General features: G+C 42.8%; 9 protein-coding genes across 9 annotated transcripts; 4 read left to right on the top strand and 5 right to left on the bottom strand.

The window, feature by feature from the left end:
* The first annotated feature begins 41 nt into the window (after positions 1–41).
* Positions 42–2,220, top strand: V2V93DRAFT_374108 (S-adenosyl-L-methionine-dependent methyltransferase). Its single transcript, XM_066911159.1, has 3 exons — positions 42–363; positions 423–1,292; positions 1,351–2,220. Exons 1-3 carry the CDS (start codon positions 105–107, stop codon positions 1,956–1,958), a joined length of 1,737 nt encoding a protein of 578 aa, XP_066763986.1. The 5' UTR covers positions 42–104; the 3' UTR covers positions 1,959–2,220.
* V2V93DRAFT_374106 (ras guanine nucleotide exchange factor domain-containing protein) lies at positions 1,988–6,310 on the bottom strand. Its single transcript, XM_066911158.1, has 4 exons — positions 6,097–6,310; positions 5,974–6,037; positions 2,700–5,911; positions 1,988–2,641 (listed from the first exon to the last, which is right to left on the bottom strand). The coding sequence occupies exons 1-4, from the start codon at positions 6,110–6,112 to the stop codon at positions 2,271–2,273; spliced, it is 3,663 nt and encodes a 1,220-aa protein (XP_066763985.1). The 5' UTR covers positions 6,113–6,310; the 3' UTR covers positions 1,988–2,270.
* A 423-nt stretch (positions 6,311–6,733) lies between these two features.
* Positions 6,734–8,534, top strand: V2V93DRAFT_374100 (Mo25-like protein). The gene is made up of 7 exons (XM_066911157.1): positions 6,734–6,944; positions 7,012–7,295; positions 7,360–7,528; positions 7,603–7,872; positions 7,926–8,031; positions 8,093–8,305; positions 8,366–8,534. Exons 1-6 carry the CDS (start codon positions 6,840–6,842, stop codon positions 8,161–8,163), a joined length of 1,005 nt encoding a protein of 334 aa, XP_066763984.1. The 5' UTR covers positions 6,734–6,839; the 3' UTR covers positions 8,164–8,305; positions 8,366–8,534.
* A 125-nt stretch (positions 8,535–8,659) lies between these two features.
* V2V93DRAFT_374099 (uncharacterized protein) lies at positions 8,660–11,465 on the top strand. The gene is made up of 4 exons (XM_066911156.1): positions 8,660–9,108; positions 9,158–9,460; positions 9,509–11,050; positions 11,115–11,465. Exons 1-4 carry the CDS (start codon positions 8,781–8,783, stop codon positions 11,297–11,299), a joined length of 2,358 nt encoding a protein of 785 aa, XP_066763983.1. The 5' UTR covers positions 8,660–8,780; the 3' UTR covers positions 11,300–11,465.
* Positions 10,955–13,340, bottom strand: V2V93DRAFT_374096 (amidase signature domain-containing protein). The gene is made up of 4 exons (XM_066911155.1): positions 13,228–13,340; positions 12,882–13,144; positions 12,687–12,824; positions 10,955–12,628 (listed from the first exon to the last, which is right to left on the bottom strand). Exons 1-4 carry the CDS (start codon positions 13,257–13,259, stop codon positions 11,391–11,393), a joined length of 1,671 nt encoding a protein of 556 aa, XP_066763982.1. The 5' UTR covers positions 13,260–13,340; the 3' UTR covers positions 10,955–11,390.
* A 153-nt stretch (positions 13,341–13,493) lies between these two features.
* On the bottom strand, positions 13,494–16,019 carry V2V93DRAFT_374091 (uncharacterized protein). The gene is made up of 9 exons (XM_066911154.1): positions 15,838–16,019; positions 15,563–15,773; positions 15,445–15,507; positions 14,829–15,396; positions 14,579–14,773; positions 14,377–14,524; positions 14,308–14,324; positions 13,867–14,254; positions 13,494–13,809 (listed from the first exon to the last, which is right to left on the bottom strand). Exons 1-9 carry the CDS (start codon positions 15,932–15,934, stop codon positions 13,754–13,756), a joined length of 1,743 nt encoding a protein of 580 aa, XP_066763981.1. The 5' UTR covers positions 15,935–16,019; the 3' UTR covers positions 13,494–13,753.
* Positions 16,020–16,192: 173 nt separating this feature from the next.
* On the top strand, positions 16,193–22,096 carry V2V93DRAFT_374088 (uncharacterized protein; the record flags this gene model as incomplete). The annotated part of the gene is made up of 5 exons (XM_066911153.1): positions 16,193–16,326; positions 16,383–16,519; positions 16,574–16,838; positions 16,896–21,767; positions 21,829–22,096. Coding segments are annotated over exons 2-5 (5,204 nt in total), but the record flags the coding sequence as incomplete, so codon positions are not given.
* On the bottom strand, positions 22,034–23,494 carry V2V93DRAFT_374084 (uncharacterized protein). The gene is made up of 4 exons (XM_066911152.1): positions 23,335–23,494; positions 23,216–23,280; positions 22,754–23,164; positions 22,034–22,697 (listed from the first exon to the last, which is right to left on the bottom strand). Exons 1-4 carry the CDS (start codon positions 23,435–23,437, stop codon positions 22,107–22,109), a joined length of 1,170 nt encoding a protein of 389 aa, XP_066763979.1. The 5' UTR covers positions 23,438–23,494; the 3' UTR covers positions 22,034–22,106.
* Positions 23,495–25,719: 2,225 nt separating this feature from the next.
* Positions 25,720–26,897, bottom strand: V2V93DRAFT_69235 (uncharacterized protein). The gene is made up of 2 exons (XM_066912766.1): positions 26,558–26,897; positions 25,720–26,498 (listed from the first exon to the last, which is right to left on the bottom strand). The coding sequence occupies exons 1-2, from the start codon at positions 26,622–26,624 to the stop codon at positions 25,804–25,806; spliced, it is 762 nt and encodes a 253-aa protein (XP_066763978.1). The 5' UTR covers positions 26,625–26,897; the 3' UTR covers positions 25,720–25,803.
* Positions 26,898–27,022: the final 125 nt, after the last annotated feature.

The raw sequence follows: 27,022 nt of genomic DNA, 5'->3' as shown, positions 1-27,022 counted from the left end.
TGGCGGGAGTTTTAAAAGATTTTTTGTCTACTCTAAATTATATAATTTGCAATTTTTTTCCCCCGTCTCCTCGTTCCTCCTTTTTTCAAATACAGTTTTCGACAATGTCTGATCCCTCTGAGTCATTTGGGCAGCAGGAAAATAAGGAGTCGCCTGCTGTGGAAGAATTCGAGTCAGATCTCGAGGATTTTGAAGATCTGATTAAAGAAAATGAATTGGAATCAGCTTCCGACTGGACCAACGACGATGAAACTAGACCAATTTGTCTTTTTTGTGAATTGACATTTGACGATGCAGATGCAGTATGGAGTCACTGTGCTCTGGATCACAGTTTTGACTACAATACACTTCGTCGAGGACTAGGCAAGTACATCTCATATTTGCTTTTGGATACCTACAGAATGCTAACTATTTTTTGTTAGGCCTTGATTTTTTTGGTAAACTGAAACTCGTCAACTACATTCGCTCCCAAGTCCTTCATGGAAAAACTCCTGAGCTCAATCAACCGGAGCTATTTCTCGAAGATAGTCAATACTTGAAGCCAGTGATGGAAGACGATGCATTGTTATTCGGTATTCAAGATGAAGACTCTGAGAATGAAGAGGAAGATGCGGATGTGGTGTATGAGAAAGAACAGCTGCAACAAATTGCCAAAGAGAGCACGGAGAAGGCCAAATCTCTTCAGGTGCAGTTAAGTAATCTACAACTTCAGTTTGACGAGTATAAAGATATTGTGCGTACGATTCTCAACAGAGGTGCTGATTCAGATAATGGAGATGAGAGCTCAAATAGCAGCTCTAGCAGCAGGAGTGGTAGTCCGGACCGAAGAAGACGTCGCAAATCTGAGCGCAAGAAGAAGCATACGAATGATGATCACTATTTTGAGTCATATGCGTACAACGAGATTCATGAAATCATGCTCAAAGATACCATCCGTACTGAATCTTATCGTGACTGCATTTACGACAATAAAGATATTTTTAAGGATAAAGTTGTCTTAGATGTAGGCTGCGGAACTGGTATTCTCTCGATGTTTGCCGCAAAGGCTGGCGCAAAAAAAGTTTTTGCTGTTGACAACTCGGACATTATTGAGAAAGCAATCGCCAACGTTTTTGAGAATGGACTTGAAAAAATCGTGCAGTGCTACCGAGGTAAAATTGAGGAAATTACCCTACCAACCCCCAAAGTCGATATAATCATCTCTGAGTGGATGGGATATGCTTTGCTGTACGAGGCTATGCTCGACTCGGTTCTCAACGCTCGAGATAAATACCTTGATGAGGATGGACTTAGTATGACTCTCCTGTCAAATATCCGCAATAATCGACCGACTTCTAACTGTTATTCTAGTGGCTCCTTCTGAGTGCCGACTTCTGGTAGCCGGTTTGCGAGACGACGAATTCATTAACGACAAAGTCAATTTCTGGAATGATATCTATGGCTTCAAAATGAGCGCAATGAAACCTCGGATATTCGACGACGTAATCATTGAAAACTTCAAACCTTCATCAATCGCAAGTCCTGAGCCATATGTATTCCGTGCGTTGCCTTTGCACACCGTTACCGTCGCCGATCTTGAATTCTCATCTCCTTTCAAAATCTCGCTTAATTCTCGCGAGTCTGGATTCGACGGTATTCTGGATGGTCTAGTAATTTACTTTGATACTTACTTCACAAGATCTCGCGACGAAGTAATCCCCGCCGATGCTCGCGCTGAGAGTTTCAAACCCGGAAACGGTAGCTTGGGATTTACGACTGGTCCATGGGGTCCCAAGTACACTCACTGGCGCAGCGCTGCCTTGCTTTTCAATACTCCGTTGTCTGTCCCGGAAGATGTCACCGAACTTACTGGAACTATTTCGTATGCGAAACGAAAGGTCAATAGCAGAGAGTATGCTATTTCTTTGGAGTTGAATGGTGGTAAGAAACCGATCAAGCAGACTTACATGATGCGATAAGCTTACTATGATTCTGATGTTATTTTAAATTTGGTAAGATTAGAAAGATGATTTTGCTCGTTCTCTAGTTAGATAAAACTTGGGGGGCAACAATGAAGAAATGGTATTAAAAAAAAAGAATCCCAGAAGCGCCATATACAAAACAGTCATTAGCATCTGCTCGCAAACCGCCTACTTCACATATTATGTACTTTCCATCAGATAGATGCATGTTCGTGATCTCAATGCAACGTTTTCATAAAGAACAAAAAATAATTTACAACCAGATGATAAGTTATAAATCTGAAGACAAAAAGAAAAAAAAATTAGCTATCATGGGTCATCTAAAAGTCTCAAGCACTCGTCGATTTCTGCGTCATCCAAACACGAAATAAACAAACATCTAGAAATAATATCCGGGTTTTGCCTCAGTCGATTCTCATATGCAGATGCTGAATTAACGTAATTTAACAATTTCTTGATAATCCGAGCAGATGTAAGATATCTATCGAGATTGATCAACTCAGACGCTGGGGATTTAGCACCGTGATTAATTTTGCAGGAAGAAAAGATATCGTCGCTTGCTTCCTCGTGAATGATGTCGTCGATATCATCGTAGCTGAACAGACTATCTCGAGGAGACGAGAGGCTTTTTGCAAACGCAGGCCGCTGTGCGTTGAACGTCAAGTCAGATAAATAGATGCCTAAAAAGACATTAGTAGCCAGCACTTAAATGAAACTCACAAAATTTGAATGACTTACCAATGAACGGAATACACCCCTTCGAGACATCTGCCTTGTCAATCTCCGCTCTCAAACTCCTGAAATTCCTCAGCGGCGAAGCAATATTTTCCAATTCTTGAAATAGTGCCTGATCTTCAACCGGAAGAAGACTCCATGTCTTAGTTAATCTCTGCACAGTTGGCGAGGCTAAGGCAAGTGTTATTTGCATAACCGTTGAGAAATTTTGTAGCTTGCGAGAATGCGCGGCAATATGAATAAATTTTTGAATTACCTGCACCCGCTCGTTTGATGCCCGCGTCAATAGTATCTCAGACGTAACCCACGAAGTCATGAGATTGAACCGTGTAATGATTAGCTCAACACCTCGAATCTCCTCAGATGATATAAACGAGGCCCAGTCTTGAACTGCAGCCACATTTTGTTGCCAGCGTAACTCAACTAGCTCTTTCCAATCGATTTCGGCTAAAGCGTCACGATCAATTAAGGTAAATTGTTCAGCCAGATCCCTTGCTCGATACTTCAAAATAAATGGTAAATGAATACGAAGAGAGACCGTGCTTGATTGGTAACTCTGCGCGTAGCTCGAAAGGGACGATCTATCTTTGCTAGACACGAAGGATTGCTCAGTTGCTGAAAGCGATGGCGCATTCATCGAATTAGCTTCTGAATTTTGTAATCGAAGAATATCTTTCTGCATCGGAACAGACCCTAACATTGAATTAGCGTCAACAAACCAAGCATTTCTCTCACTTCTGCGTTGTTTGTACGGTGAACTCGAGCTCTGACTACCAGCACTAGCAGAAATGGTACTATGCACATCAAACCACTGTTTCTCTATCAACGACTTTGCTGTACTGCTCGATTTTCCTTCTAATTTTTGCAACGTGCGCTCAAGCGCCTCTGCTTCGGTAGCCGCAGGTTCTTCTTCAGAAGAAAGTTCGGCCAACTTCATTAATTCTCTGGCCATTTCATCAGGAATACCAGGAATACCAGGAATACCAGTAAAATCATTATTAACATCTCTGTATCTGTTGCGCGAAGAAGAGATAGAATGGTCTTCGCTTGACAGCAAAGACATAGGCTGCGGAGAGCTGGTAGGATTTGACGAGTTGAGGTGGAACGAAGTAACTTCCGCATCAAATACTGAGGCCCCGAGAGATGAAGAGGAGGACGAAATGTGGCGTTGGTGCGTAATGGAGCCAGCAGCCTTTAAATTTCCAATTGCGTTCTGGCGTTGCAATCCATGAGAATTTGTTGGTTGGCTTATCTGTGCAGAATTTCTGCGAGAATCATCTGACGACGATGGCGGAAAACTTGGCAAAAATAAAATCGAGTCTCGCCTGTTGTCAATATCAAGAGAGCCTTCAGTCAAGGCATTTTCATTGCTGTAAGTTAAGATTCTGTGAGGCAAGGTGCGCTCATCGACTCTACTGAATATACCCATGTCCCCACTGACCTCATTAGAGCTAGGCATCGAGCTATCAAGCGAATCGCGGGGATTATGATAGTATATTTCAACGCCTCGCAAGCTTTCGACGTCGGATGCGTCACGGAATGTCGGTTTCATCTGCCGTTCTGGGGATCGCTGAAGCATCGCGGAAATATCCGAGTTCTGGACAGCCAAGCCTACTGATTGAAATGGTACGCTGTCATATGATCGATCTTCATATGTTGAATTTTGCGCAAAGATATGTTTATAATTGTCGACGACGCTAGCAGCCAGAATATCGATTCGCACTTCTGAATCTTCGGTCACTCCGTTGCTATCGATCCGCGAGTCTCGCGTCTCACTGGAACTTGAAGGTTGAAGACGCTGCGAAAAGGAGGATGATTTAGATGCTCGCTTTTTCTTCATTTTATTTGCTATTGATTTGAAGATATTGTGTCCACGTTTTTCTTTCTGAAAATCCTGGGCAGAATAGAGATGACTATCGCAGTCAAGATCATTCAGAGAATTAAATGCCGGCGATGGAGGTCTGACGGTATTGACAATTGCCTGATCGTCGGTAGGAGTAGAAACCATACCTTCCCCGCGTATTAATGAACCCCAAGGCTGATTGTAAGTATCGTGCGATTCTAAAGGAGTTTTCGGCTCATTTGACGAAACAACAGACCCGGAACTCAATGATGGTACAGACAGAATTGCTGAAGCTGCGGATCCCGATGTCCTTTCCCATTTAATTGCCGATGCATGAGGTATAGCTAATCGCTCCAATATAGGTGACGAATAAGGGTCTGGCATTTGATCTGATATTAAGGGCTTGCCAAGGCTATCAATTTCTTTATGAAAGCCAATTGTCTGTTTGCCATCTATCTTTCTGGTTCCTATCGTCCCACCAGGATGTAGCTCTTGATCAAAGCATTGGTCTGACGTTAAAGAAAGAAAATCGGCACCATACATTCCCAATGTGAAGTCCCAGTAGAGATAACTTAGCCTAATCCAGCATCTTTTGAGCTCCCCCAATAGTCTTCGGTCACCATTCGAAGAGCGAACTTTTCCGTACCGACAAAAATTGTTAACCACAGCAACAAATTCTTGCCTTAGCCTCATGGAAGGAACAAAGTCGTGGGCAAAGTAATTCAAAAGCCAGTGTCTCAGAACAACAAAAGTTCTCAATCTCACGGTCCGACCAATGTCATCAATCCGACTAACAGCCCATTTAAAGCGTTCCCTCAAAAGTCGTAGCAAGTCTAAAGGAGACACAAACTGGCGGTAACATAGAAAGACATCAGACAGAAGATTGTAGTCCAAAGACTCGGGAAGAGTTAAGAGGATCACTAAACGAGCAGGAGTGATACCAACGATCTTACCCTCGGAATTGCGCTGTATAGGTGCGGAAGCTGCTGCGGTATCTTTATCTTCAGCGGTATTTGGATGCATAAGAGAGCGTGCCGATACATTTTTTTGTATCACTTTAGGCGAGACAGTATTCACTTGCTCGGGAGTAGGGAATGACCACGGATATGGAGACGACGGAGCTATGAGGGGCGTTGCGACATCACCATTTGCGGGCGATAGTGGTGTTGTTCTGCGTAAAAGCTTCCCTGGAGACTGACTTTTTGGTGACTTTGCGCTAATGTTAGGACGATGAGACCGCGGCGTGGTTGGTGCACCCAATGAAGAAGAGCTGATTAGAGGAGTCGCCGGTCCTTTGGCTGACGCTGACGGTTCTGCAGAGACGTGTCGTGCGGAATTGCTCGATTGACCAGAGACGGGTTCTATAGAGTCACTACGGCAGTAAAGATACTGGTTAGAATAATGCTCATATATCTGTAAAAGAAGCAATCATACGCTCGTGATTCAATTTGTAGTTCCATATCAGGCGGAATTTGGCAGACAGCTGAAGACGAAGGCTCTGTTTAAGTGTTAGCAGAGTTGCTCACCGCGATCTATAATAACAACAGCCCAACATACGCGCGACAGACGCCATAGTACAAAACAAGATTGCTGCGATAGAATCAGCCAAGAGTTGAAAAGCGCATGATTATCGACAAATAAACGATTTCTTTGGCTGAACCCAGACAAGTTCAAGAGCAAGGGAAAAAACCTTTGACGGATTAGAGAAGACAAGGAAAGCCGAAAGGGGGTCCTCGACACTGCGGCGCATTTTGAGTTTAGGATGGTACTCAGTTACAAGACCCTCTACGATAACTATGCGCCATGGTTATTGTTTGTATGGCTGATTTAAAGAAGACACGAAATCAAGAATTAAAAGCAGTTTGCATTTGATAAACAGAGGAAAAGGATTACGCGATTTAGCTTCTGGCAATATGCATGGATCGGCTGATAACCTGGCGGGAAATTGCAATGTATATAGTTGCATCAACAGCAGTCTGTGAGCAAGTAACTACTTACGATTTCCGAAATACAGCAAGCATTTTAGATTTATTATAGGATGGGTTTCCAGTGAGGTGTTGCAATGGGTATTCATTCAATCATGAGCACTTGTCACTAGATAGCTAGCGGGTACAAATCCCTTTTACAGAAAAATGTAAACAACCGTGAGCCGCAGTCGGTTGGCCAGGCGACGGGAGGAGTCTACTGCTGCGGGGCTCCTCACCACCTTTGTATGTCCATATAAGTATCATTACAGCTGTTTTCTTCATACAATTTATTTGAGGTTAGATTGATTTGCTCTTTGCCTACGACTCGCCGACATGGCTTTTTTGTTTTCGCGGTCTAGTCGGCAGAAATCTCCTCAAGAGCTGGTTCGTTCACTGCGAGACTCACTCAAGAAGCTCGACCTTGGTCAGGATAAAAAGGTATAAGCACAGCTATAGCATCGCCATCTCTTTATGATTTGAATTGATTATACTAATATACTTATAGACACTTGATGAAGTAACGCGCTTCGTTAACCAGATAAAAGTGTTAGTCCATGGCGATGGCAACACGGATCCATCTCCAGATAGTATAGCTCTGCTGGCCCAGGAAGCGTACTCCTCCGACCTACTTTATTCCATTATCGCTCGTCAAACTCTCTTGGATTTTGAGCAGCGCAAAGATACTATGAGCATATTTAACGCCCTTCTTCAACGTCAAATTGGTAGTCGATTTCCCACTGTCCAGTATTTAAGTACTCGCGAACCAATCCTTGTGTTACTAGTCAAAGGGTATCGCTTTCCCATTCTTTTAGATTGATGTTGATAACATACTGACTAGAAACATTTGTTACAGCTACGAGTATCCTGAAGTTGCTCAAAATTCTGGTCAAATCTTACGCGAGTGTATAAAGCATGAGCAACTAGCAAAAATTATACTATCAGGTGATTTGATTTGGTCATTTTTCGAATACGTACAGTTACCTGCTTTTGAGACTGCAAGTGATGCATTTTCTACTCTTAGAGTATGTTCCTACTTACATAGATCAATTGTTACTTGTCTGTCACTCTATTTAGTACTTACATGCCATTTTTACAGGATCTCTTGACCAGACACAAGTCTCTCGCTCTTGACTTTCTCACAGATAACATAGACAAATTTTTTGTTGAATACAATCGTCTTCTACAATCATCAAATTATGTCACAAAACGACAATCAATAAAGCTATTGGGCGAGATCTTGCTAGACAGAACAAATTATGTTATTATGACCGCATACATCGATTCTCCAGAACACCTCAAACTTATCATGAATCTGCTACGAGACAAAAGCAAAAATATTCAGTATGAGTCATTTCATGTATTCAAGGTATGGCGTCAGTCTATGAAAGAGCTTGCGATATTTTACTAATTTAGCAATAGGTCTTTGTTGCCAATCCAAATAAGTCCAAGCCCGTTGTTGATATATTACTGAAAAACAGAGAAAAATTATTGGTATTCCTTCCAGAATTTCAAAGCGATCGCACCAGTATGTCTTGCAGTTTTCTTTATTTTTTAAATCTACTGACTGATGACTGACTGTGTCATAGATGATGATCAATTCAACGACGAGAAGCAATTCCTGATAAGGCAGATCGCTGATTTGAAGCCTGTACAGTGAAAGTGCACTAGCTAGAGAATGCAATCAAAACTGACAAGACAGGCAACGGCTCTATCGCATGCATGAAGTTATTTATTGTGGGCGGAACTCGTGCACAGACTGAGCATGCAATCACAGAGATAAATAACTTCATCGCTACGTAGTAGGTACTTTGTCTGTATGCGATTGCCATATTCCACCTAACTGCTTTCCAACTCAACAGAGCCGAGGACGTTTCGATCAAAGACCGCCTCGTATGAGGAGTCCAATAGTACATTCAGGGCAAAGAATGTAATCGACATCAAAAGGTCGAAACAACAGTATAAAAACATCTCGATATAATGGCAAAACGAAAATTATATAGACAAAGAAATGCATATTCTTTTACTTCACAGCATGTAAATTTTCGACCAAATGAATGGCAGTCGGCTGGGAAAAAGCACACTGTTACAAATGCCTTAACTCATCGTAAGCGGAACAAATGTAAATAATGGTATCCTCTTGTTGATTACTTACGGAACCCGCCAAGCGACAAAATTACTGATAATTTTGTGATAGTTTACGAGGGAAATATCATGCTCTTTTACCTATTGGTCGCATACAAGCAAGGTCTTTGATAAATGTGAGAAAGCGAAACAATGATCTCGGACGTAAAACTCGAGAGGCACATGCCGCCCTCGTTCTACCGCTGCATCGCGTGGTCTCCAGAAGGAAACTTGATTGCAAGCAGTTACAGAGCCATTGGAAGTACACTAGGGATATCTGGCGTTCAAGTGATCTTTTTTGCGGTTGGGAAGGTATGGAAGAGTACATTGTCAGCGTCAGGATCACAAAGCCAAACAAATACGATGACTGGGAAATTGGAAAATACGCTAAAAGCAATTGCTGAATTTGATTCAAACACTACATGGTTCGATGGATCAGTGATAGGGAACGGAAGGGAATGGCTCAATTGCGTCGACGATGGTATGTTATATGATTGCTGGACCAAGATCTCTGCTAACGCAACTTACAGAAGACACAGTTGATTCTGAGTCACTTCAAGATGGCAGAAACTCTTTATTTCCTGTTGATCTCGTGTTTTCTCCTTTGCGAAGTTTTACAGATGGCAAGAGTCTCTTGGCTATATTATCGAGTAAGCTGGATGTAATAGTTTTATGTCCACCAGATCGCAATGCTAGCATCAGAAACTGTCCAGTAAGAATGGGTTGGAGGTTAAGTGATCTAGTTGCAAAATTAGAAGGTCTACAAAAAAATTCAAACGATGAGGATGTGTATGTCTACTCGCGCGTGTCTCTTGAAAGGCTCAGAATGCATTGTAAGTTATGCTATAAAAACAACTCTGGAATTTTCTAACATTTCTTAGGCGTTGACTGGTCGGCGGCTATTGGCGGCCTTGATGAGAAGCATAGAACCTTCTCGCTTTTAGCTACAGGAAATGAGCGTGGTGAAATCTACGTCTGGAGTATAAGTCCTGATCTTGGACCAGAGGTTATGAGTACAGTGAATGTGTGTCCCTCGTCATGGATCACGCATGTGAAATTTTCACCGCCTGTGCAAATTCAATCAAATGAGTTTGTTATATATATCGCTGCGGCTTCTAGTGGCAACAGTGTATATCTTTTGACTGTTCGTATTTCGAAACAAGATAGACAGTATATCGTGACAATTGACAATCCGATCTTGCTGAATGAGACGGTGTTATTATCTGTAACATATATTGATTGGTTTAAGAGAGATTCAGATGATCGAATTGTTGCTATATTTGCGATGCCTCGAAATGTTTTTTTTGCTGAAGTGACAGAAGGACTGAAAACTTATAAGTTAGTATCAGTCAGAACCGATCTCTTTACTCCTATCATAGGGGCAGGATTCGAGATGATAAATAACGACAATTCTATCCTACAAGTTGAGTTGATATCTGAGACCGCTCAAACAGTGATAATCAACTACAATTTCAAAAATAGTGCAGCTATGATTGCAGAAGACGATCAGCATTCGAATTCTGTGAGCCAGCATATCATGTTAAAATCTCGGACTTATTCTTCATCAATGTTCTCTGACAGTGGGGTTAGCTCTACGGAGATGCGAATACATGGTGTGGGCTCTGATTTTGTTGGAAATTCCACATTTCTGTATACAATATCGCCGACGGATAGATTGCGATATCCTATTACCTCCACCCAGTCTAGTCAAATTGCTTTTGTATCGAATTTGGATTTAAAGAGATTTTGGGAAGCTGTGGAGACACAATTTGAGAATGGAGTTGGCTTTTCACCAAGATCTATACTTTGGGCTGCAAAATTGAGTATATTTCAGACCACGATCTCCCTAGAGGAAGAAGTGCGATGGGTCACTGAATCCATTGATCTGATATTGCAAAAACTGGATATGATTTCTATGAATTCGGTTCATCTTTTATCTTCCGAAATCAATGAACTCAGCTTTTTTGCATTTTGTTCACCAGCGATTTCGTGGAGAAGGGTGTTATACACGCTTTACAGTTGGCTTTCTTCCGCTTCTAAAGGTCTATTGCTGTCTAATATCAAGGAATCGCGAGACAGGAATCGATTGATGATACGTCTTTCATTGTCCATGGCTGTAATAAATCGATTTTTACGTATGTCGCAAAGTAAGAATTCTCTGCAGCTTGATCTTTCGTCGCAGAGAATCATCCATTGGCATGCTCAATATATCCAACATGCAATATCAGTTGCCGATGAGCTGCTGCACGATGCATCGGAAATTTTATCACAATACTCTCAACTGGGAGGCACGCAATTTGCGCAAAACTCGGAGATAGAGATTGAATGTGTTGCTTGTTGTGGATCGGTTCAGATCAAATTTCAGGGCCCAGATGATTCCGATGAATGTGTAGGAGTGTGTCGAAAAGCGGGACATGTCTGGGGTGAGTAATCTTATTTTTCCATGCCAGTTTTGCAATGGTTATGCTAACCAGATTACAAAAATAGCTGTGTGCCCTCTCACATTTACTCCGTTGATGAACTTAAATCAGAGGCAGTGTGACTTATGTGCTAGTAGAGCTGTATCAGCAGATTCTATCTTGAGTGATGCGAATTCGCTTACGTTGGCGTCTGAACTTTTAAGTATCTGTGATACATGTCTCTTCTGCGGTAGTGTGCTAAGCACTTTGTAACTCTGTAAAATATGTACCTTATCAACGTTATGAGGGTTTATTACTGTTGAAATTTATAGGACGACAGCCGCGCCGTCGTGTATTATAGGATTTAGGGCTCGTTGAGGAGCTCATACTCAATACCAATATCTCTCAAAGCGTCAATAGTGCGACCCATCATCTTCAACACCTTCTCCTCCTCCAATCTGCGCCCGACAATCTGCACTCCAACCGGAAGTCCGTGCATTTTAGTTGCGTCGTAGTTTCTGTAGGCACCCTTGGCGACATAATTCAGGCCCTTGAGTGAAAAATCAGCAGGTAAGGCATCAACGTTCTTATCAACGTGAATCACCGGAATAACACCGGAAGAGTAATCAACGAGATTGAACATGGACGCGTAACCAACGGAAGCAAATGCCTCAAACATGCCGTTATGAGGCAAGGCAGGAGTGGCATTGGGAACGGTGAGCAAGAAATCAATCCCGCTTTCCTTCCATGCGTTGAAGAAGTCTCCACGGTACCCTTCTCGCTCCATAATTAAGTTCATGTACTCGAATTGAGACTTCTCACTCCAATTCTTAAGAAGGGTAGCAAGAACAGGGTCTCCCTTAACTTTAAGAATATACCAGGCCCATATCTTCTTGATGAAGGCAGGAAGGCGAGCAATATTGATGAACTTGGTGACACCAAGATCGTACTTTTCAAATCTGCTCAAAAGGTGCGAAGTTCCCATCTTTCCGGCATCGGCTACAATCAGCTGAGTAGCAATTCTCAAAGCTTCTAATGGCGAAGGAGGTGTGAAAATGACAACTTCGTGACCCTGTTTCTTCAACGCATCAACAGTAAGCTGCAGAGCGCGCGCACAAGCAGGAGCAGGAGTGACGACACCGTCGTCGTACATAACACCAATCTTCAACTTCGCGGGCAAAGAGATTTCACGCCATGGGATAGGATGAGTAGTGTAGTCATATTCCCACGGCTTCAGATCGATAATGGCCTTGAAAACATACTCTAGATCCTCGAAGTAGCGACACATAGGAGAGTAGATGGAAGTAATACCGTCCTGGCCGCGAAGGGGAGCAGTATTTCCAGCACGAGGAATACGACCATATGACGAACGAACGGTGTACAAACCTGAAAAATGCGATGGCACTCGAACCGATCCAGCTACGTCGGTGCCCATGCCCACGCGTCCACCACCATAGGCGAGTAAAGCGGCTTCACCGCCACTAGATCCACCAGGAGAATATCCCTTGACATGCGGGTTCTCTGAGCGTCCAAAAACATTGTTGTAGGATTCATAAGATAAAAGGGTGGTAGGAATATTGGTCTTGCAGTATGGGAGAGCACCTGCACGCGAGTCAGAATTGTGTTTATTGCACGTCAGAACGCACAAACCCTGTCTTACCTGCTTCTTTCAAAATAGTCACGAGAGTCGAATCACTCTTTAGCGGGTTAAATGCAAACTTGGTGTATCCAAGAGTGGAATCATAGCCAGCAATTGAGACAGTATCCTTGAACGAAATAGGAATACCAGCAAGAGCACCTTCAATGCATACGTTAATAGACAGCATAATGATCATGATTCAATTTGCTCACATACCATTCTTGTTACAGATTTCAGCCTGCTTCTCTGCATCTTTAAACAAAATTTCAGTCAGGCAATTAGTATCTTCTTGAGCCTTGAGAGTTCTCTTTCCGTACGCATGCAAAACGTCGATAGGCTCGATTTCCCCCGCTTTGACTTTCGAGGCAATTTCTGCAACCGGAGTTTTAAAAATTGAAATTTCCTCAGCAGTAAGAGGAGCACCATATACAGACTGAAGCTCTGCAAGACGATCAGCTCGTTCCTTCTGCTTGGCAGCACTGTAAATCAGTCAGTAATTGGGGGTGTTTCCATACTCGATTATTCATGTAGCTCGGTGAGAATTTGCAATTATTAAACGTACATAATCTTCTTAACACGAGTATAAGGTAGCATAATAAATTGGTCTGAAGACTATTTTCTCTCTTATAGACGATATCCAATGGAGGTCGAGCGTAGTTTGGAGGTTGGGTGGTAAGGCACTGATTGCGCCGAAGAGAATAACTTAAAATTGACCTGAGCTTAGATCCTGTTCCGATAAGCAGCGTTATCGTAAATTATCTTCTGGAATACCGGGAACGTATAAATGAAGTTATAACATATATGTTTTTACTGATAGAGAATGCAATACATATTAACAAGAAAATTGATTAGTTATACTACGATAGACTATTGCCGACTACGATACAAGTAGTGATTATAGATAGCATAAGTAGTGATTACAGATAGCATAAGTAGTGATTATAGATTAAAAATCACTATAATTTGCAACTGAATATACCTCTCGTCTTCGTTAAATTATTCAGCTCAATCTCTAATTGACCGTTTCTTAAGACTAAGGACTGACAATTTTTTTTTATTGAATCTGGAATCTCCAAAAAGAATTTTCTTTATAGCTTTGTCTTTAGAGGGGTTGTATGCAACCTGCCAAACACTACTAATTGATCTGCTCATCCTAATTAGCTGCTTCAACTAAACATCAACCGCATAAAAAGTAACTTACCGTTTGAGAATATATCGTTTGCGTCATATTGTTCTGCTGAGCTTGGCGAAAATTTTGAAAGTGGATCACTACCTTGCAAGCGCATTACATAGCGCTTGGCAATCTCCACGGCGCGAGGATCTTCATCTCTAGCAGCATCTTCAAGTAGTAACGCGGACGCAATAATATCGGCAAAGAAAAATCCAATTGCTCGGCCACGGGCAATCAACTCATTCAATTCTGCCTGCTGAATATATCGTGCCCAAGTTTCGTAAGCTTGGGCGGCAAGCGTTGTATGCTGAGACAGCGTTTGTGATCTTCTGCTCCTCTCTAGAGCATTTTCTAGAAATTGGCTGAATATTTTCAACGCATTATCTGATGATTTTAACACGTGTACAAAATCGTCACACTAGAACTGCACGTCAATATAAGACTCCAGGAAAATTATAGCGAGCGACATACCAGAACATTTGTCGTGCCTATGAAACTATCAGTTAAGGGTAGCTGAAAACCGGGCTTTTTCATACATACCTTCCCATATCGTTAGAACTTGAGCATCACGCTCTAATCGGGCAATGTTTAGTTCTGGCTCATTTTCTAAGTATCCTACTCCGCCGATTGCTTCCATACATTCCGAAATTCCGGCCAGAGAGCGTTTGGCGGTATAGGCTTTCACAAGCTTCTACTTGTTAGAAATCGTGTGATCTAAATCATGTAATACTGCAAAACGTACCGAAGGCAGACATCGCAATAAGAATTTTTCCTCATCAGAGATCTCTCCGCATTCAGATTTGCCTAGTAGTCCCACGCAATAAAAGGTGAGCTGCATCATAGCATGATGCCGCACTTCAAGATCAGCTAGAGTATGAATATGTGCAGGAATCAGCTGCAATGGCTTTCCGAAAACCTTTCTGATAATTGAGAATTCCTTATTATAATGTTAACTAAAATAGGATTCTGAGAAGAAAAGAAAAAGCATCTACCTTTGCTATTTCAAGGCTTCGACGTAAGAAAGCAACAGCATTTACGCTATTGTGAATACGGGTGATGGCAAGCATCGAAGAAATTACCGAGACTCCTCGCTCAGGCAGTCCTATCAGCTCAGACTTCAGATTGCGAAGCTCTAACTCTGCAGTTGGTAGTGGCTTGGTACCTAGTTTGTTTTTAAGTCGAATGATATTTGCTCCACCGTCCTTAACGTGTCCAAGAAAACAACTCAGTTTCTGTTCAGCGTTCTCGCGCGCTAATAAAAGGGTAACTTGAGAGTCTGTTGCCGAGGAAAACCATTTGAATCCGTCTATCAAATAAGTGTTGCTGCCGCTTCCGCTCTCTGTCGATTTGGTTGCAAAAGTCTCTGTACCGGAAACGTCTGATCCTCCAGAACGTTCAGTCATCCATTGCCCAGACGTCCAGAACTGAGAGGGATCTCGAGTAGTCAAGTGCTGAACGATATCAGGTCGCGCTGCATGCATGCTTAATACTCGCGCACAGCCATCTGTCATAGCGAGAGGACAGGTAAAAAGAGCTGATGACGGCGCGTAAATATAATACCTATTCAAATAAGCAATGAACATATAGAGAACAGAGAATACTACTGACTTTGCAAATTGAACGATTCTACTGAATACACCATACTTTCTTTCATAAGCTATTGCAATAATTCTATACATCATGTAAATCAGATATCACAGTTCAAGTCGGAACAAATAATACTAACCCTTCGGTCGCCGCAACAGCTTTCAACTTTTTCCATCCCTCAGAGGTCCTCAGTTTATTGATTTCTGCACCAAAAGCGTCATAGCGGTCAAAAGTAGGGGGGTGACTTTCGGCGTCCAATATGCATTCAAGAATTTCCTCGGAAAGGACGTAATCTCCAAACCTGTGTAATTCAGGAGATATGCTTGCAGACACATGTTGCGGAAGACGATCTTACTATATAATCAGCCAGCCACTAAATTATAATGAAGCATAGCGATAAGGAGGAAGTCTCACACTGGATGATGCGCTGTAGACTATGATCCCAATCAAACTGATTTTTAAGATGAGGGGTCTTTTGAATGAAACCAGAAGAAGCAGAAGCTGCCGACATGACTCCGTAAATAATCAATAGAAATAATAAAATTTTATTGTTTTTATCTTTGAAATTGAAGACACAAAATAAAAAGCAATTGATAATAATGGCTTACAGAATCACATGAGATTCATAACCGTCAGTCAATATTTAGAGTTAGTACCCCGCATTCACTAAAGTGTAAAATCATGTCACGTGATAGTCACGTGATAAATGTTTTGATTTTTGCTACAGCTCATACTGATTCTATAAAAATACGGGTATTTTAAAGTTTAAGAGTAAATGGATGGTCGACCTCCTGATAAAGTAAACACAGCTCTGAACCCATCTTTAATCTATCATATACACGTGGACCGCTCGATTTCTAAAATTGATAGTTCGAAGACAATCAGTTTCTGACTGTTTTTAAAGTATGTGTTGATTTATTTATTGCTCTTGATAAGACATGCTGCTAACAAAAATATAGGGCAAATACAGCGGCGTAAACACAGATCAACCCGGCATTGGCGAGCACCAAAGCTACTTCTGTGTTCTCGCTCCAGCCTTTTCCCTAGTATTTAGCTTTGGGATTTGAAAATGTCATCAGATTTTACTAGCGGGAAGGTAATATCTGCCTTATCTATCGATTTCTCTGGCTATAAACTGACAGCCGTCTAGGAAAATGTCCCGCTGTCGGCGGCTGGGAATATGCCGTCAAGGACCAGCCTGTCTTCTCGAAAGCAAAAAAATGTGTCGGCAAGACCTCAAGATCTTCAATTCATTACCGACATCGGACAGGAGCTTCTTCTTGAATGCCGCAAACTTCAAGTTCAAGTAGCAGAGCAAGACGATCGCTTGAAAGAATCTGACAATGTGCGGTTACAGCTTGAATCAGTTATCGAAAATCTTGAAACCAGAGTACGCTTACTTGATGAATCTGAAGGTATGCTTAAACTAGATACATCCTACTTGTCTTGGGGAGACTAACGTAATTATTCAGAGAAGTACAAGGAAGAGAATTGGAATCTGGAAATGCGAATTCAGCAGCTTGAATCAGAGTCCAAGGCAAAGGCCGACCGTCTGTCAAAGATCAATTTGGAGAATTCTCAGACAATTTCACTTTACACCTCTCAGCTGGAAACCATAGAATCTCTTCAGCAGCATGAGACTGAGCTTCTGTCCGAGTTAGATGCTTTGAAAGGCAAATATGAAAACGAAACAGCTGACTATGAAAAAGTGGTTAGTAATCTTCGACAAGAAAAGGAGACATTGTTGCAGCGAACGGAGCATCTGTCTGAACAGCTTGCGGCTGCGGCGCGACGGGAAGAAGAGTGGGATAATTCTCCCAAACAAAGCATCATCATCGATCATCAGTCTCCCGATGATGGATTTTCAGATGATCCCAAAACTCCTGAGCGCTCTGCGCCTATGTCACCAGTCAAAGCCACTCCTGCTCATAATGCTGCTCTGGAGGGCCAAACACTAAAGGCTTCGTTATCGCACGCTCACCGCATGGTCACAACTTTGAGAGGTACTGTGCATCGCGAAAAAACTGAGAAAATGGAGCTGAGACGTCAACTTTCCGACGCTATGAATGAAATTGAGTCTCTTCGTAACTCTAAGGGTGGCAAAAAGACTAAACTTACATCGGCTGCTCATACGGAGAGACGTACTCTCGGTCTTGGAGGTCGTAAACCGGAATATCGAATCTCTTCTGACTTTGAGGATCCTGATGCTGACATTGACTGGGAGACTTTCAACGGTGCAACAAGTGATAGATTTATGTCTGCTCGTGAATCTACAGTCGAAGAAACTGATGCTGGCTTTGAAACCGCTCACGATGCTCCGACGAGTGATGACGATAATTTTATTACCTACAAGAGTTCTACCGATGATTACCATACTGGTGTGGAGTCAGCATATGGAGAAGGTGACGATGTCGATACTGAGACTGAAAATTCTGCGGTACAGCTTGGACCCAAATATTCCTCACAAGCTGACAGTACTGACGACGAGGAAGTTATGGGCTCAAGCCTTCTCAAGTCGCGATTCAACAAAAGAACAGTATCTCGTGGTACTAAGCGTGACAGTGGAGACTTTGCTATCCCACAACCTCTGTTTGATCAGATTGGCTCCAGTCCTTATAGCGCTCGAGACGTGACGACGTCAACTGAATTGGCTAGAGTTGAAACTGCGGATGCTGAAATGATGACTGATCCTTGGCACCCTGAACGAGTTGTCTCGGTTGAGACTGTTTTGGCTGATGCCCTTTTGATGTCAATGGTCGCAATTCCACAAACTGAGTATGATGCCCTGGTTAATCGTCCCGTCTCAGTCGAGTCACTCAGAGCCGATGCCAGTGCCTTACTGATGACTGTTGTTCCAAACGACCATTATGAGTTACTGGCGAACCCTTCTCGTGAATCAGTGATTGATAATGCGGAGAAGTTAGCGATGGTTGCCGTTCCTAAGGAGGAGTACAACAATTTGGTTAATCGTTCTATCTCAGCAGAGTCTGTGCAAGAAGATGCTGAATTGCTTTCTATGATTGCAATTCCGAAAGAGGAGTATTGTGCTATGTCAAAGCGCAACCCTACTCTTGAATCTGTGACTGCTGATGCAGAGACCTTATCCATGGTAGTTGTAGATAAGGAAGAATATATCAATCTTTTTAATCGGAAGATCACTCCAGAATCAGTACTAGAAGATGCTGCAGTTGTGTCGATGACTGCAGTGCCAACAGAGGAATACAACGCGGTTGTTAATCGCCGGCCTACTGTCGAGTCTGTGGCAACTGAAGCAGCCGGCTTGTCCCTGATGACCATGGCTAAGGAGGAATACGATTTGCTTGTGAATCGTCAAATTTCTCCGGAGTCTGTTATTGCTGATGCTGCTTCAATATCAATGGTTGCCATTCCGAAAGACGAGCATGAAGGTCTTGTTAACAGAGAAATCACTCCTGAGTCTATTATTGCTGACGCAGCTTCTATTTCCATGGTAGCAATTCCTCAGGACGCACATAAAGAGTCGACCGATCGTCAGATCACTCTAGAGTCCGTTGCTGAAGATGCATTGTCGCTCTCTTTGGTTGTCGTACCACAGGAGAAGTATAATGATCTGGTAAGCCATCAGCTTACTCCTGAATTAATGGCTGCTGAGGCTGCGTCGCAATCTATGGTTCTCTGTTCTCAATCGGAGTACGAGAGTCTGAAAAATCGCCAGATAACTAAAGAGTCAGTAGAGTTAGATGCTGCCAGATTGTCGCTGGTAACCATTTCCACAGAGGAATATGACAGCCTAATTCATCGTCCTATCACCGTTGAGTCTGTCAGTGTAGATGCTGAATCACTGTCGATGGTAGCAATTTCCAAGAAGGAATATGATGAAATGAATAATAAGATAATGGATAAAGAGAGCATCATGGCCGGAGTTGCTGCCTTGTCTATGGTTGCTATTCCAGCTGCGTCATATGATTCACTCATGGCAAAGCAATCGGCTTCGCCCGAGTCAGTTATTGCGGATGCCTCTTCTCTTTCAATGACCGCCATGCCGAAAGACGAACTGGATTCTATGCTGGCAACTGCGCGTCATGAGGCTCTTGCTAATCGCGCTATTAGCGCAGAAACAGTTTTAAAGGATGCTGCCCAATGTTCGATGGTAGTGTTACCGGAGGAAGATCTGTCCAAGATGATTACTGCATCTCAGCAAGAGGCTCTAGCCAAGCATGAAGTCACTGCTGAATCGATCTCTGCCAATGCTGCATCTTTGTCTATGATGGCATTCTCAAAGGAAGAATTGGCGAAAACTATTGAAGCTGCGCAAAAGGAAGTTTTAGCTAAGCGTGAGATTACTGCAGAATCTGTAACAGCTGACGCTGCTGTCTTGTCTATGGTGGCCGTGCCAAGAGAGTCCTATGACTCGATGACTAAGGCTGCTGATTTATTAGCTTCTCAGAGCATCACTGCCGAGCGTGAAGCAGATGAATCTGAAGCTACATCTGCGCAGAGAAAGCCTACTGTCGAATCTGTTATGTCTGATGCAGCGGAATTGTCCATGATGGCAATGAAAAGAGAAGAATTCGACGAGCTTGTGCATGATATTGAGGAGAAGGCAGTGGCTAGTCGAGATATTTCCTCAGAAAGCGTTGCCGCTGACGCTGCTACGCTTTCTATGGTTGTACTTTCGAGTGACGATTATTCTTCGCTGATTAAGCGGGAGATCTTGCCGGAGTCCGTCCGCGCGGATGGCAAGAATCTTTCTATGGTTGTTTTAACAAAGGAAGAGAACGACGAGCAAATCGCGGCAGCTGTTCAGAATGCTCTTGATAGTCGAATCATTAGTCTGGATACCGTTTCAAATGACGCAAAGTCTCTGTCAATGGTGGCTCTTCCTATTGAGGAGTTTGAGAGGATTTCGGCAAGAGAAGTAACCGAGGAGACGTTATACAATGATGCAGAACAACTATCCATGGTTGCTCTCACCAAGGAGAAGTTAAATGAAATTATTGAGCAGACCGAGGCTGATTCCATCTCCAACAAAATCCTTACTCCGGAAAGTGTTGCCATGGAAGCTGCTGCTCTCTCATTGACTGTTATTCCAAATAACGTGTATCTCTCGCTAGTGAACCGCGTGGTTACTACCGAAAGTGTCTGCAAAGATGCGGAAGCCGTTGGTATGGTAGCTCTCACCAGTACGAAGCTTGATGAGATTATTGAGCAGAGCGTAAAGAGCGCTGCTAAGTCTGAGCTAGAGCCGACGATGTCAGCAGAGAGATTGGCAGAAATTGCATCGGCGCTGTCTATGACTGTTATTCCGACAGAAAGATATGAAATGCTTATGAAACACCAGTCTCAGGCGTCGATTGGATCGCGTAGCGCCATTTCGCAACCTCCCAGTGAGCCTTCAGTTCGTGATCATCGGACTAATGTCGCCGGTGATTATGGTTTGCGTCAAGCTAGTAGACAGAGTTCTGCGTATGACACCACTGAGCACCAGAGTCATATCGAGAATTTTGTACAATCGGAGTCTCAAGAAGATGTCCATGCGCGCATTAGAGCAACCGCTATTCAGGCAGTAACTCAGACGATGATTGGTGAATGCTTGTGGAAATATACTCGAAAGACTGGTAGACAGACACTGTCCGGAAATCGGCATGCTCGATTTTTTTGGGTTCATCCGTATACGAGAACTCTGCATTGGAGTAAGGAGGCACCTTCCTCTCATGGAGGGGAAGTTCGCGCGAAATCGGCATTGATTGAGAACGTACATGTAGTCCATGATGACAATCCATTTCCTCCTGGATTGTTTCACAAGAGTATTGTTGTTACAACTTCGACCAGAGTTTTGCAGTTCACTTGCTTGACGCAGCAATCGCATGATACCTGGTATCTCGCTTTATCTTTTTTGCTGCTTCGCAATGGATCTTCTGCCGAGTCACGAATGCTAGAAATCAGCAACACCTCGTTTCGCAATCGTCAAGGAAGCTACCAATCTCCTCACTCGGTAGGGATGACCCCATCTAGCTCGATGTCAAGCGTGAACGGAGGGCCGCGATCTACATCATTGATGTCTTATCAGGGAAGAGGTCGGAATACCCAATTAATCCAAAGCCGCGGTAGGTCAGGTCATCCTGGATCGACACGTCTTGCCCCTGCTTTCACTATTAGAAGTCAGGGATCAGTCGGTAGGCTGGGATCACTTCTAAGACCGCCAACTGGTTCGCACGCCGAGTATCATGCAGCGTCTGACTCTAACGGTGGAAATGTGTATGAGGCTTCTCGAGCGGCTGATAGCATTGCCGATCTCCGCGCTCAAATTGAGCGGGAGGAGATGGAATTCGATGGATTGGAGAATGTCAGAGCGTGTTGTGAAGGTGAATTTTCTTGTTTTCTTTTCTTTCTGTTCTGATCATAGTTACTAACGAGGAACAACAGGAAAACATGACGTATCGAATTTGAATCATCATTGGCATAAATGATCTGAGGGGTTGATTTAAAGAAGGAGGTTGATATCCGTTCATTTTTGAGTTCTGACTTTGACAACATTCTTTTACATTTTTTGTTTGTGATTTAGTCTCTCTTTAGTTAGTTGCATTTCTTTGTTAATACCAGTCACTCTCTTTGTTGAAATGTTGCTACGTTTGATGTTTAAGAATTGATTTATTATATTATACTCTGCTAGAATTTTAGAATATATTGTAGCATATGCAATATCACCGACGCAGCTTTTTAGACTTTCGAGTACCCAAACTAAGCAGTGGTCTCCTCTTTGGTGGCGACTGGCTAAATGAGATTTTGGTATTTTTTGTCTCGTCCTGTAAAATAGCCACGGCTTGTTCATAAACGTCATGTACTGGGGTGCTGTGTTCTTGAACTTCTAGCTGACTATATGTCGGAGTTGAGGAAAATGAATCAACGTCATCGGAGGAAAACTGCATTTCTAGGGATTGAGGTGACGCCGTATTTGTGACTTGTTTGTTGGGTGATGCTGTGCTGTTGATGCCGTAGCTATCGCTGGTGGAGATGGAGGTAGTAGTACAAGGAGTATGAGCTGCGAAGGGGATTCGAAATGTCGAGAACTGAGGAGATATATTGTTGTGGGATCTGGCAATTGGTGTTGGAGTCGCTGGTGCTCTTTCTGAGTGTATGTTTGTGGATTTAGGCAATAAGGGGCTTGAAGCTCGATCTGAGATGGCAATACTATTTCCATGCAGAGTTCCTGAGATGGATTTGACAGGTTCAGACAGAGGTATTGAGAACGCTGCTGCTGATTTGTGAAGAGGGACTGATATGGGTCTGAGATCCTGCAAAGCCAATCAGCAAGTTAGACAGTCAATTGCACTTTCGGATGTGCTCTTACCCTATTACTAGTGTCGAATTCTTTAGTTGCAGTCTGGAGAGGATTGTCAGGGATGCTGTCGCGTTGATAAATTGCTGTCGAAGTTCTCGCCTTTGCGTTCGCCCGTGGAGGACAAACGCGTAGTAACGGATATCTGGACTGTTGCAGCATATTTTTTACACCAGGAGACATAAATGTCTGTCGATTGATTTCCGAGCTGCTCATTAGCGTGGATGATTTAACTGGAGTGCTACCTGTTGACGTTTCCCGACGAAGCTTTGAAGTATTATTGGTTGTGCGAGTCGGCTGGCGTATGATACTCGAAACGTCTTGAACAAATGAAGTGTTGGCTGATTCAATTGTGACTATGTGCTTATCCATATTTATTGTCTCGCCAATTTCTATGCGAACCCGTTTGAGATATGTACTGTCCTGTTTTGTTCGCGTTAGTACGGGTTTGTATAGTGCTGTGAGGGAGCATACTATCAGGAGCCTCTCTGAAGTATATAGCATCAAACGCTTATTGAATGTATGAAATTTCACAAGGCCTTATTGACAAAAATCAGTTCTAGTCTATACTATTAGTCCAGCATATGACATACCATCGTTCCATGTCTTGCGCTTTTGCGTCATCTGCGCAGTCCAAAGCACATCGTATGAAAAAATCTCGTAGTTAATAGGCAGCAAATCCTTGGGTTGTTCCATAATGATCTCAACAAGTGAGATTAAGAATAAAAATCAGTTCCAAATAAATTCTCATACAGTCACAAGTCAGAGCGTGCTATTCGGTCATAACAAAGCATTCGCGTAGTCACGTTACCGCGCGCCTCGTTTCATGAGTAGAGCAAAGGACTCACTCACAACCTGTCATTGCCACTTCACACGACTGCGCTATCGTATAGGACTCCCTGAAATCTGAGATGTGAGGAATCAGTCGATTGACATAGAAGGAGAGCAATACTATGTGACCCTTTGAAGGGCCTACACAAGATTATTCATCATTCGTGAATTCGAGCTGGGATCTGTGCGTCTCCATTGAGAATGCGTCCATTGACATCAACTACTTATTGTTGACCTGCTAATATTCTCGTAGCTACTGTTTGGCGTCATATTCTTTATATTCAAGATGATCGCGAGATATCTGTTTTCTGTGAATTAACTAATTATATTGATATAATGACTGAACCCGCACTACCGATACCCTTCTATATACAGTTTACTGTGATATCGAGATTCGCGACACTACTCAACATTCAAGATCTTCAAGCGACGCATAAAACTGTCGTCAATCTTGCTTTACTTTTCGAATCTTTCTTTTAATCTAGCATACAGCCAAACTTTCATAAATATCTACAAACTCTGACAATATCTTTAATAGTATCAGTTCTATGCGCGTTGGAACGGGTCCGGTCTTTGGTGGTCCGGTCTTTGGTGGTCCGGTCTTTGGTGGTCCGGTCTTTGGCTGCTGCTCAAAGTCGTGTTGATATTGAACTTTCAAAAGATTTTTTGGTCTTTGTGTGATTAATTTAATGTAAAGTTTATGTTGAAATTCGGCGTTGGAGCATGTAATGGACCCTGTGAATAGCAGGCTTATTGTCTGCTTTTACAGGTCAAATTTCTGACTTCGCATTTGTTCTTATCACTCATTGACTTGAGTGAAAATGCGGATATCTTAAACAGGAAGGGTAGTGCGCAGACATGAACGTGCGGGGCATCGGAAATCCTAAAGATATTTAAACGAGCTAGCAGAGGGAATCCTCTCGCTCGACTCTGAAATGAGACTCGTCTTGATAGGTGTATGGTTTAGGTGAAGCCGTACGTTGAGTCGACTTCGACTGAAGTTATCCCACCTTTATTTTATTCTTTTTTTCGGAATAAATTTGTGCTTCGTCTAATAGCCGAGCCGAAGGCTGAAGATCAGTACAAGTTACCTTTGATGCCTTTACAACTGTCTGTTACATGAAATTGAGACCTTTAGCAATTCTTCACCCTTATATCATACACAAGTAGTGATTGTCTATTTCTGAAATATATCCACTCACCAATTACATGGAATACTAATCTCTTGTACTGGCAAATAATCTCTCCGGCAATGTGCGCACCACGCGGTGCCGGTGGCACCGTTGGAACCAGCCGGAGCGACTCGGAATTAGTCTCCGACCTCCGAGCGTCTGAGCACCCGCGACAGTCATCCTATGCCCTTCTTATCCTCTGTGGTGACTTCTTCTAGTCAGTATGAGTCTTTTATTTCCGTTCGAACTACATTGCCGTCGCCCCTATTGTTTTTGTATTTTTGTTTTTGCTTTGTATCGAAGAGTAGATGGGTGAGCATTTAGTCTGTATTTCAGTTTTTCAGTTTTTCAGTTTTTCATTCAGTGTTTCGGAGAAACGATTTTGCGACGGGAGGCTTTTTTTCTGGGATGCGGCTTCCTGTACCTAACTTTCCGAATACTGTATCGCGTGGCTTTCGGGCCCGTCTTGCGATGCCCGATATGGAAGTTGGGGTAGGAAATAAAATAATTTAAGGTGCCTGTCTTGTTTTAGTAATTTGGCATCTTCCCCAAAGAAGGTAAGTGGTGGAAGTTGTAAACGGATCAATGAGAATACTGATAATCGCCGAATCCTGATTTATTCTAAATGCAGATCAGCAAATATACAACTCGGGAACGGCGATGAGCTGTGCGGATGGTGATGGTAATTTGCATCGAGTTGAATCTTGATTATTTCCTGTGTGAATGAGTGAGTGTGTGAAACGTGCGATGAACTGATGCACTTGCACTCGCACTTGAATTGCAGTCGCAGTTGAGTTGTTGATTTAACTGGATTTTGTATTTACAATAGGTATAGAAAAATCTTGTCATATTAACGGATTGATATAAAAATCTCATTCTAATATTATACATGTTGTTTGTATTAACAGACTAGGAAATCATTCATTCTAAATAATTGTACATTTATTCAACACGAAAAACGCCACCTACCAAAAGACCCATAAAACACCACCACCTTATATACGCCTACATTAAGAGGACTCATAAATCATACACACATAAACCTTATAATAACAGGATTCAATTGGGAATAAAAGGCATTTCAAAAGTTGAAGAATAATACATGTCTGTAGGAGCGGCTGGTAGCTCAGGGTATGCAGACATATCATCGATAAATGGAGTAACTTCAGTATTTTCTGAGAAGCAACCGATCAGAGAAATATCAGATAGTTCGCCTTTTGATCTTGGTATGGGGTTTGTGGAAACATAGCAAGGATAAAGTTCTGGTTCTGGAAAGATTGGTTGAGGCAAGTCGATGGCGTCGGGGGTCAAAAACTGTTGTTGTTGGTCCCGCATGCTATCTGGCGTAAGTAACAGCGCGGGAGTTGTAAGGTCGTCATCAGCCGTCATGGAGTCAGTAAGACTGCTTTCCATTGAAGAGCTAGAATCTATCGATAGTAGGGGTGGCGGCTTGGGCCTTGCAGACTGCATATCTGGTAGCGACTCCGGTTCATCAGGCTGACAATCTAAAGGAGAGTATAACTCGAGTAGCGTATCGACCTCGTTAGAATAGTCGCGATAATCTGCGGTGCCAAGAACAATGTATTGAACAGAAGAATATGTAGAATCTGGAATATCGGCGCATTGCATAGTGCGGTCTTGCCAACGGAGAATCGATTTATATCCTTCGCATTTCAAATTAAGTCGGACGCAATTGTTGCATGCAGGAACTTGCTGATCGCAGCGCTTGTGCCGTGAGCGGCATGTAATACATCCTACACCATCACATTGTCAGTTGGTGAAGACAGCAATATAAGAAGACTAAAAAACGTACCAGATCGAGAGCGAGGTTCTTTATCAACTCTGCGGCGAGAAGCAGGGCGGGTTCTATTATATCGCATTTTGAAGCAATGTTATTGACAAAGAATTCCAAAGGGAGATACGAAGAATATATGTGGGGTGGGAAAAAAAGGAGAAATAGCAGGTCCACGTCTTGATATATCCCGGCTACTGAAAGCACATGGCAAATCAATAACCTATTTTCTAGAGACAATAAGAGAGCGAGAGGCGAGGAGACACAGATGAGTGAGCAAGGCGCAACATCGGATGCGACAGCAAGACACGTAGTAGCAAAAACACAGAGGCGCGGTAAAAAAACATTCTCCTTATAGGTAATTGCTTCCGAGTTCCGACACAGAGTCGACTCGGCTGACCGGATTTCGATGCCGTTTGCCACGTGCGAAGGATGATAAAAGCTTGTAATAGAAAGCCGATAGTTCACCAGCGATAAAGCCTACCG

Source organism: Kockiozyma suomiensis (genome assembly GCF_038497685.1).
Source record: "Kockiozyma suomiensis strain NRRL Y-17356 unplaced genomic scaffold V2V93scaffold_13, whole genome shotgun sequence".
Taxonomy (NCBI): domain Eukaryota; kingdom Fungi; phylum Ascomycota; class Lipomycetes; order Lipomycetales; family Lipomycetaceae; genus Kockiozyma; species Kockiozyma suomiensis.
Note: the sequence above shows the minus strand (reverse complement) of the source record. Positions and strands in the feature narration are given on the sequence as shown.

Excerpts from the sequence above, each read along its gene's own strand:
- V2V93DRAFT_374108 (XM_066911159.1), top strand. The coding sequence starts at position 105 with ATGTCTGATCCCTCTGAGTCATTTGGGCAGCAGGAAAATAAGGAGTCG. Across the intron at positions 364-422 it reads TACACTTCGTCGAGGACTAG|GCCTTGATTTTTTTGGTAAA; the intron begins GCAAGTACATCT and ends ATTTTTTGTTAG. Across the intron at positions 1,293-1,350 it reads CCTTGATGAGGATGGACTTA|TGGCTCCTTCTGAGTGCCGA; the intron begins GTATGACTCTCC and ends CTGTTATTCTAG.
- V2V93DRAFT_374106 (XM_066911158.1), bottom strand. Across the intron at positions 5,912-5,973 it reads CTACAAATTGAATCACGAGC|TGACTCTATAGAACCCGTCT; the intron begins GTATGATTGCTT and ends TTACTGCCGTAG. Across the intron at positions 2,642-2,699 it reads GGGGTGTATTCCGTTCATTG|GCATCTATTTATCTGACTTG; the intron begins GTAAGTCATTCA and ends ATGTCTTTTTAG.
- V2V93DRAFT_374100 (XM_066911157.1), top strand. The coding sequence starts at position 6,840 with ATGGCTTTTTTGTTTTCGCGGTCTAGTCGGCAGAAATCTCCTCAAGAG. Across the intron at positions 7,873-7,925 it reads AGTCATTTCATGTATTCAAG|GTCTTTGTTGCCAATCCAAA; the intron begins GTATGGCGTCAG and ends ATTTAGCAATAG. Across the intron at positions 8,032-8,092 it reads ATTTCAAAGCGATCGCACCA|ATGATGATCAATTCAACGAC; the intron begins GTATGTCTTGCA and ends ACTGTGTCATAG.
- V2V93DRAFT_374099 (XM_066911156.1), top strand. The coding sequence starts at position 8,781 with ATGATCTCGGACGTAAAACTCGAGAGGCACATGCCGCCCTCGTTCTAC. Across the intron at positions 9,109-9,157 it reads GCTCAATTGCGTCGACGATG|AAGACACAGTTGATTCTGAG; the intron begins GTATGTTATATG and ends CGCAACTTACAG. Across the intron at positions 11,051-11,114 it reads AAAAGCGGGACATGTCTGGG|CTGTGTGCCCTCTCACATTT; the intron begins GTGAGTAATCTT and ends TTACAAAAATAG.
- V2V93DRAFT_374096 (XM_066911155.1), bottom strand. The coding sequence starts at position 13,259 with ATGCTACCTTATACTCGTGTTAAGAAGATTAT. Across the intron at positions 12,825-12,881 it reads TGAAATCTGTAACAAGAATG|GTGCTCTTGCTGGTATTCCT; the intron begins GTATGTGAGCAA and ends TATGCATTGAAG. Across the intron at positions 12,629-12,686 it reads GACTATTTTGAAAGAAGCAG|GTGCTCTCCCATACTGCAAG; the intron begins GTAAGACAGGGT and ends ACTCGCGTGCAG.
- V2V93DRAFT_374091 (XM_066911154.1), bottom strand. The coding sequence starts at position 15,934 with ATGTCGGCAGCTTCTGCTTCTTCTGGTTTCATTCAAAAGACCCCTCAT. Across the intron at positions 15,508-15,562 it reads GCTGTTGCGGCGACCGAAGG|AATTATTGCAATAGCTTATG; the intron begins GTTAGTATTATT and ends CATGATGTATAG. Across the intron at positions 14,525-14,578 it reads TATTGCGATGTCTGCCTTCG|CTTGTGAAAGCCTATACCGC; the intron begins GTACGTTTTGCA and ends AACAAGTAGAAG.
- V2V93DRAFT_374084 (XM_066911152.1), bottom strand. The coding sequence starts at position 23,437 with ATGGAACAACCCAAGGATTTGCTGCCTATTAACTACGAGATTTTTTCA. Across the intron at positions 23,281-23,334 it reads GCGCAAGACATGGAACGATG|GCCTTGTGAAATTTCATACA; the intron begins GTATGTCATATG and ends TTTGTCAATAAG. Across the intron at positions 22,698-22,753 it reads AATTCGACACTAGTAATAGG|GATCTCAGACCCATATCAGT; the intron begins GTAAGAGCACAT and ends TTGGCTTTGCAG.
- V2V93DRAFT_69235 (XM_066912766.1), bottom strand. The coding sequence starts at position 26,624 with ATGCGATATAATAGAACCCGCCCTGCTTCTCGCCGCAGAGTTGATAAA. Across the intron at positions 26,499-26,557 it reads AGAACCTCGCTCTCGATCTG|GATGTATTACATGCCGCTCA; the intron begins GTACGTTTTTTA and ends GTGATGGTGTAG.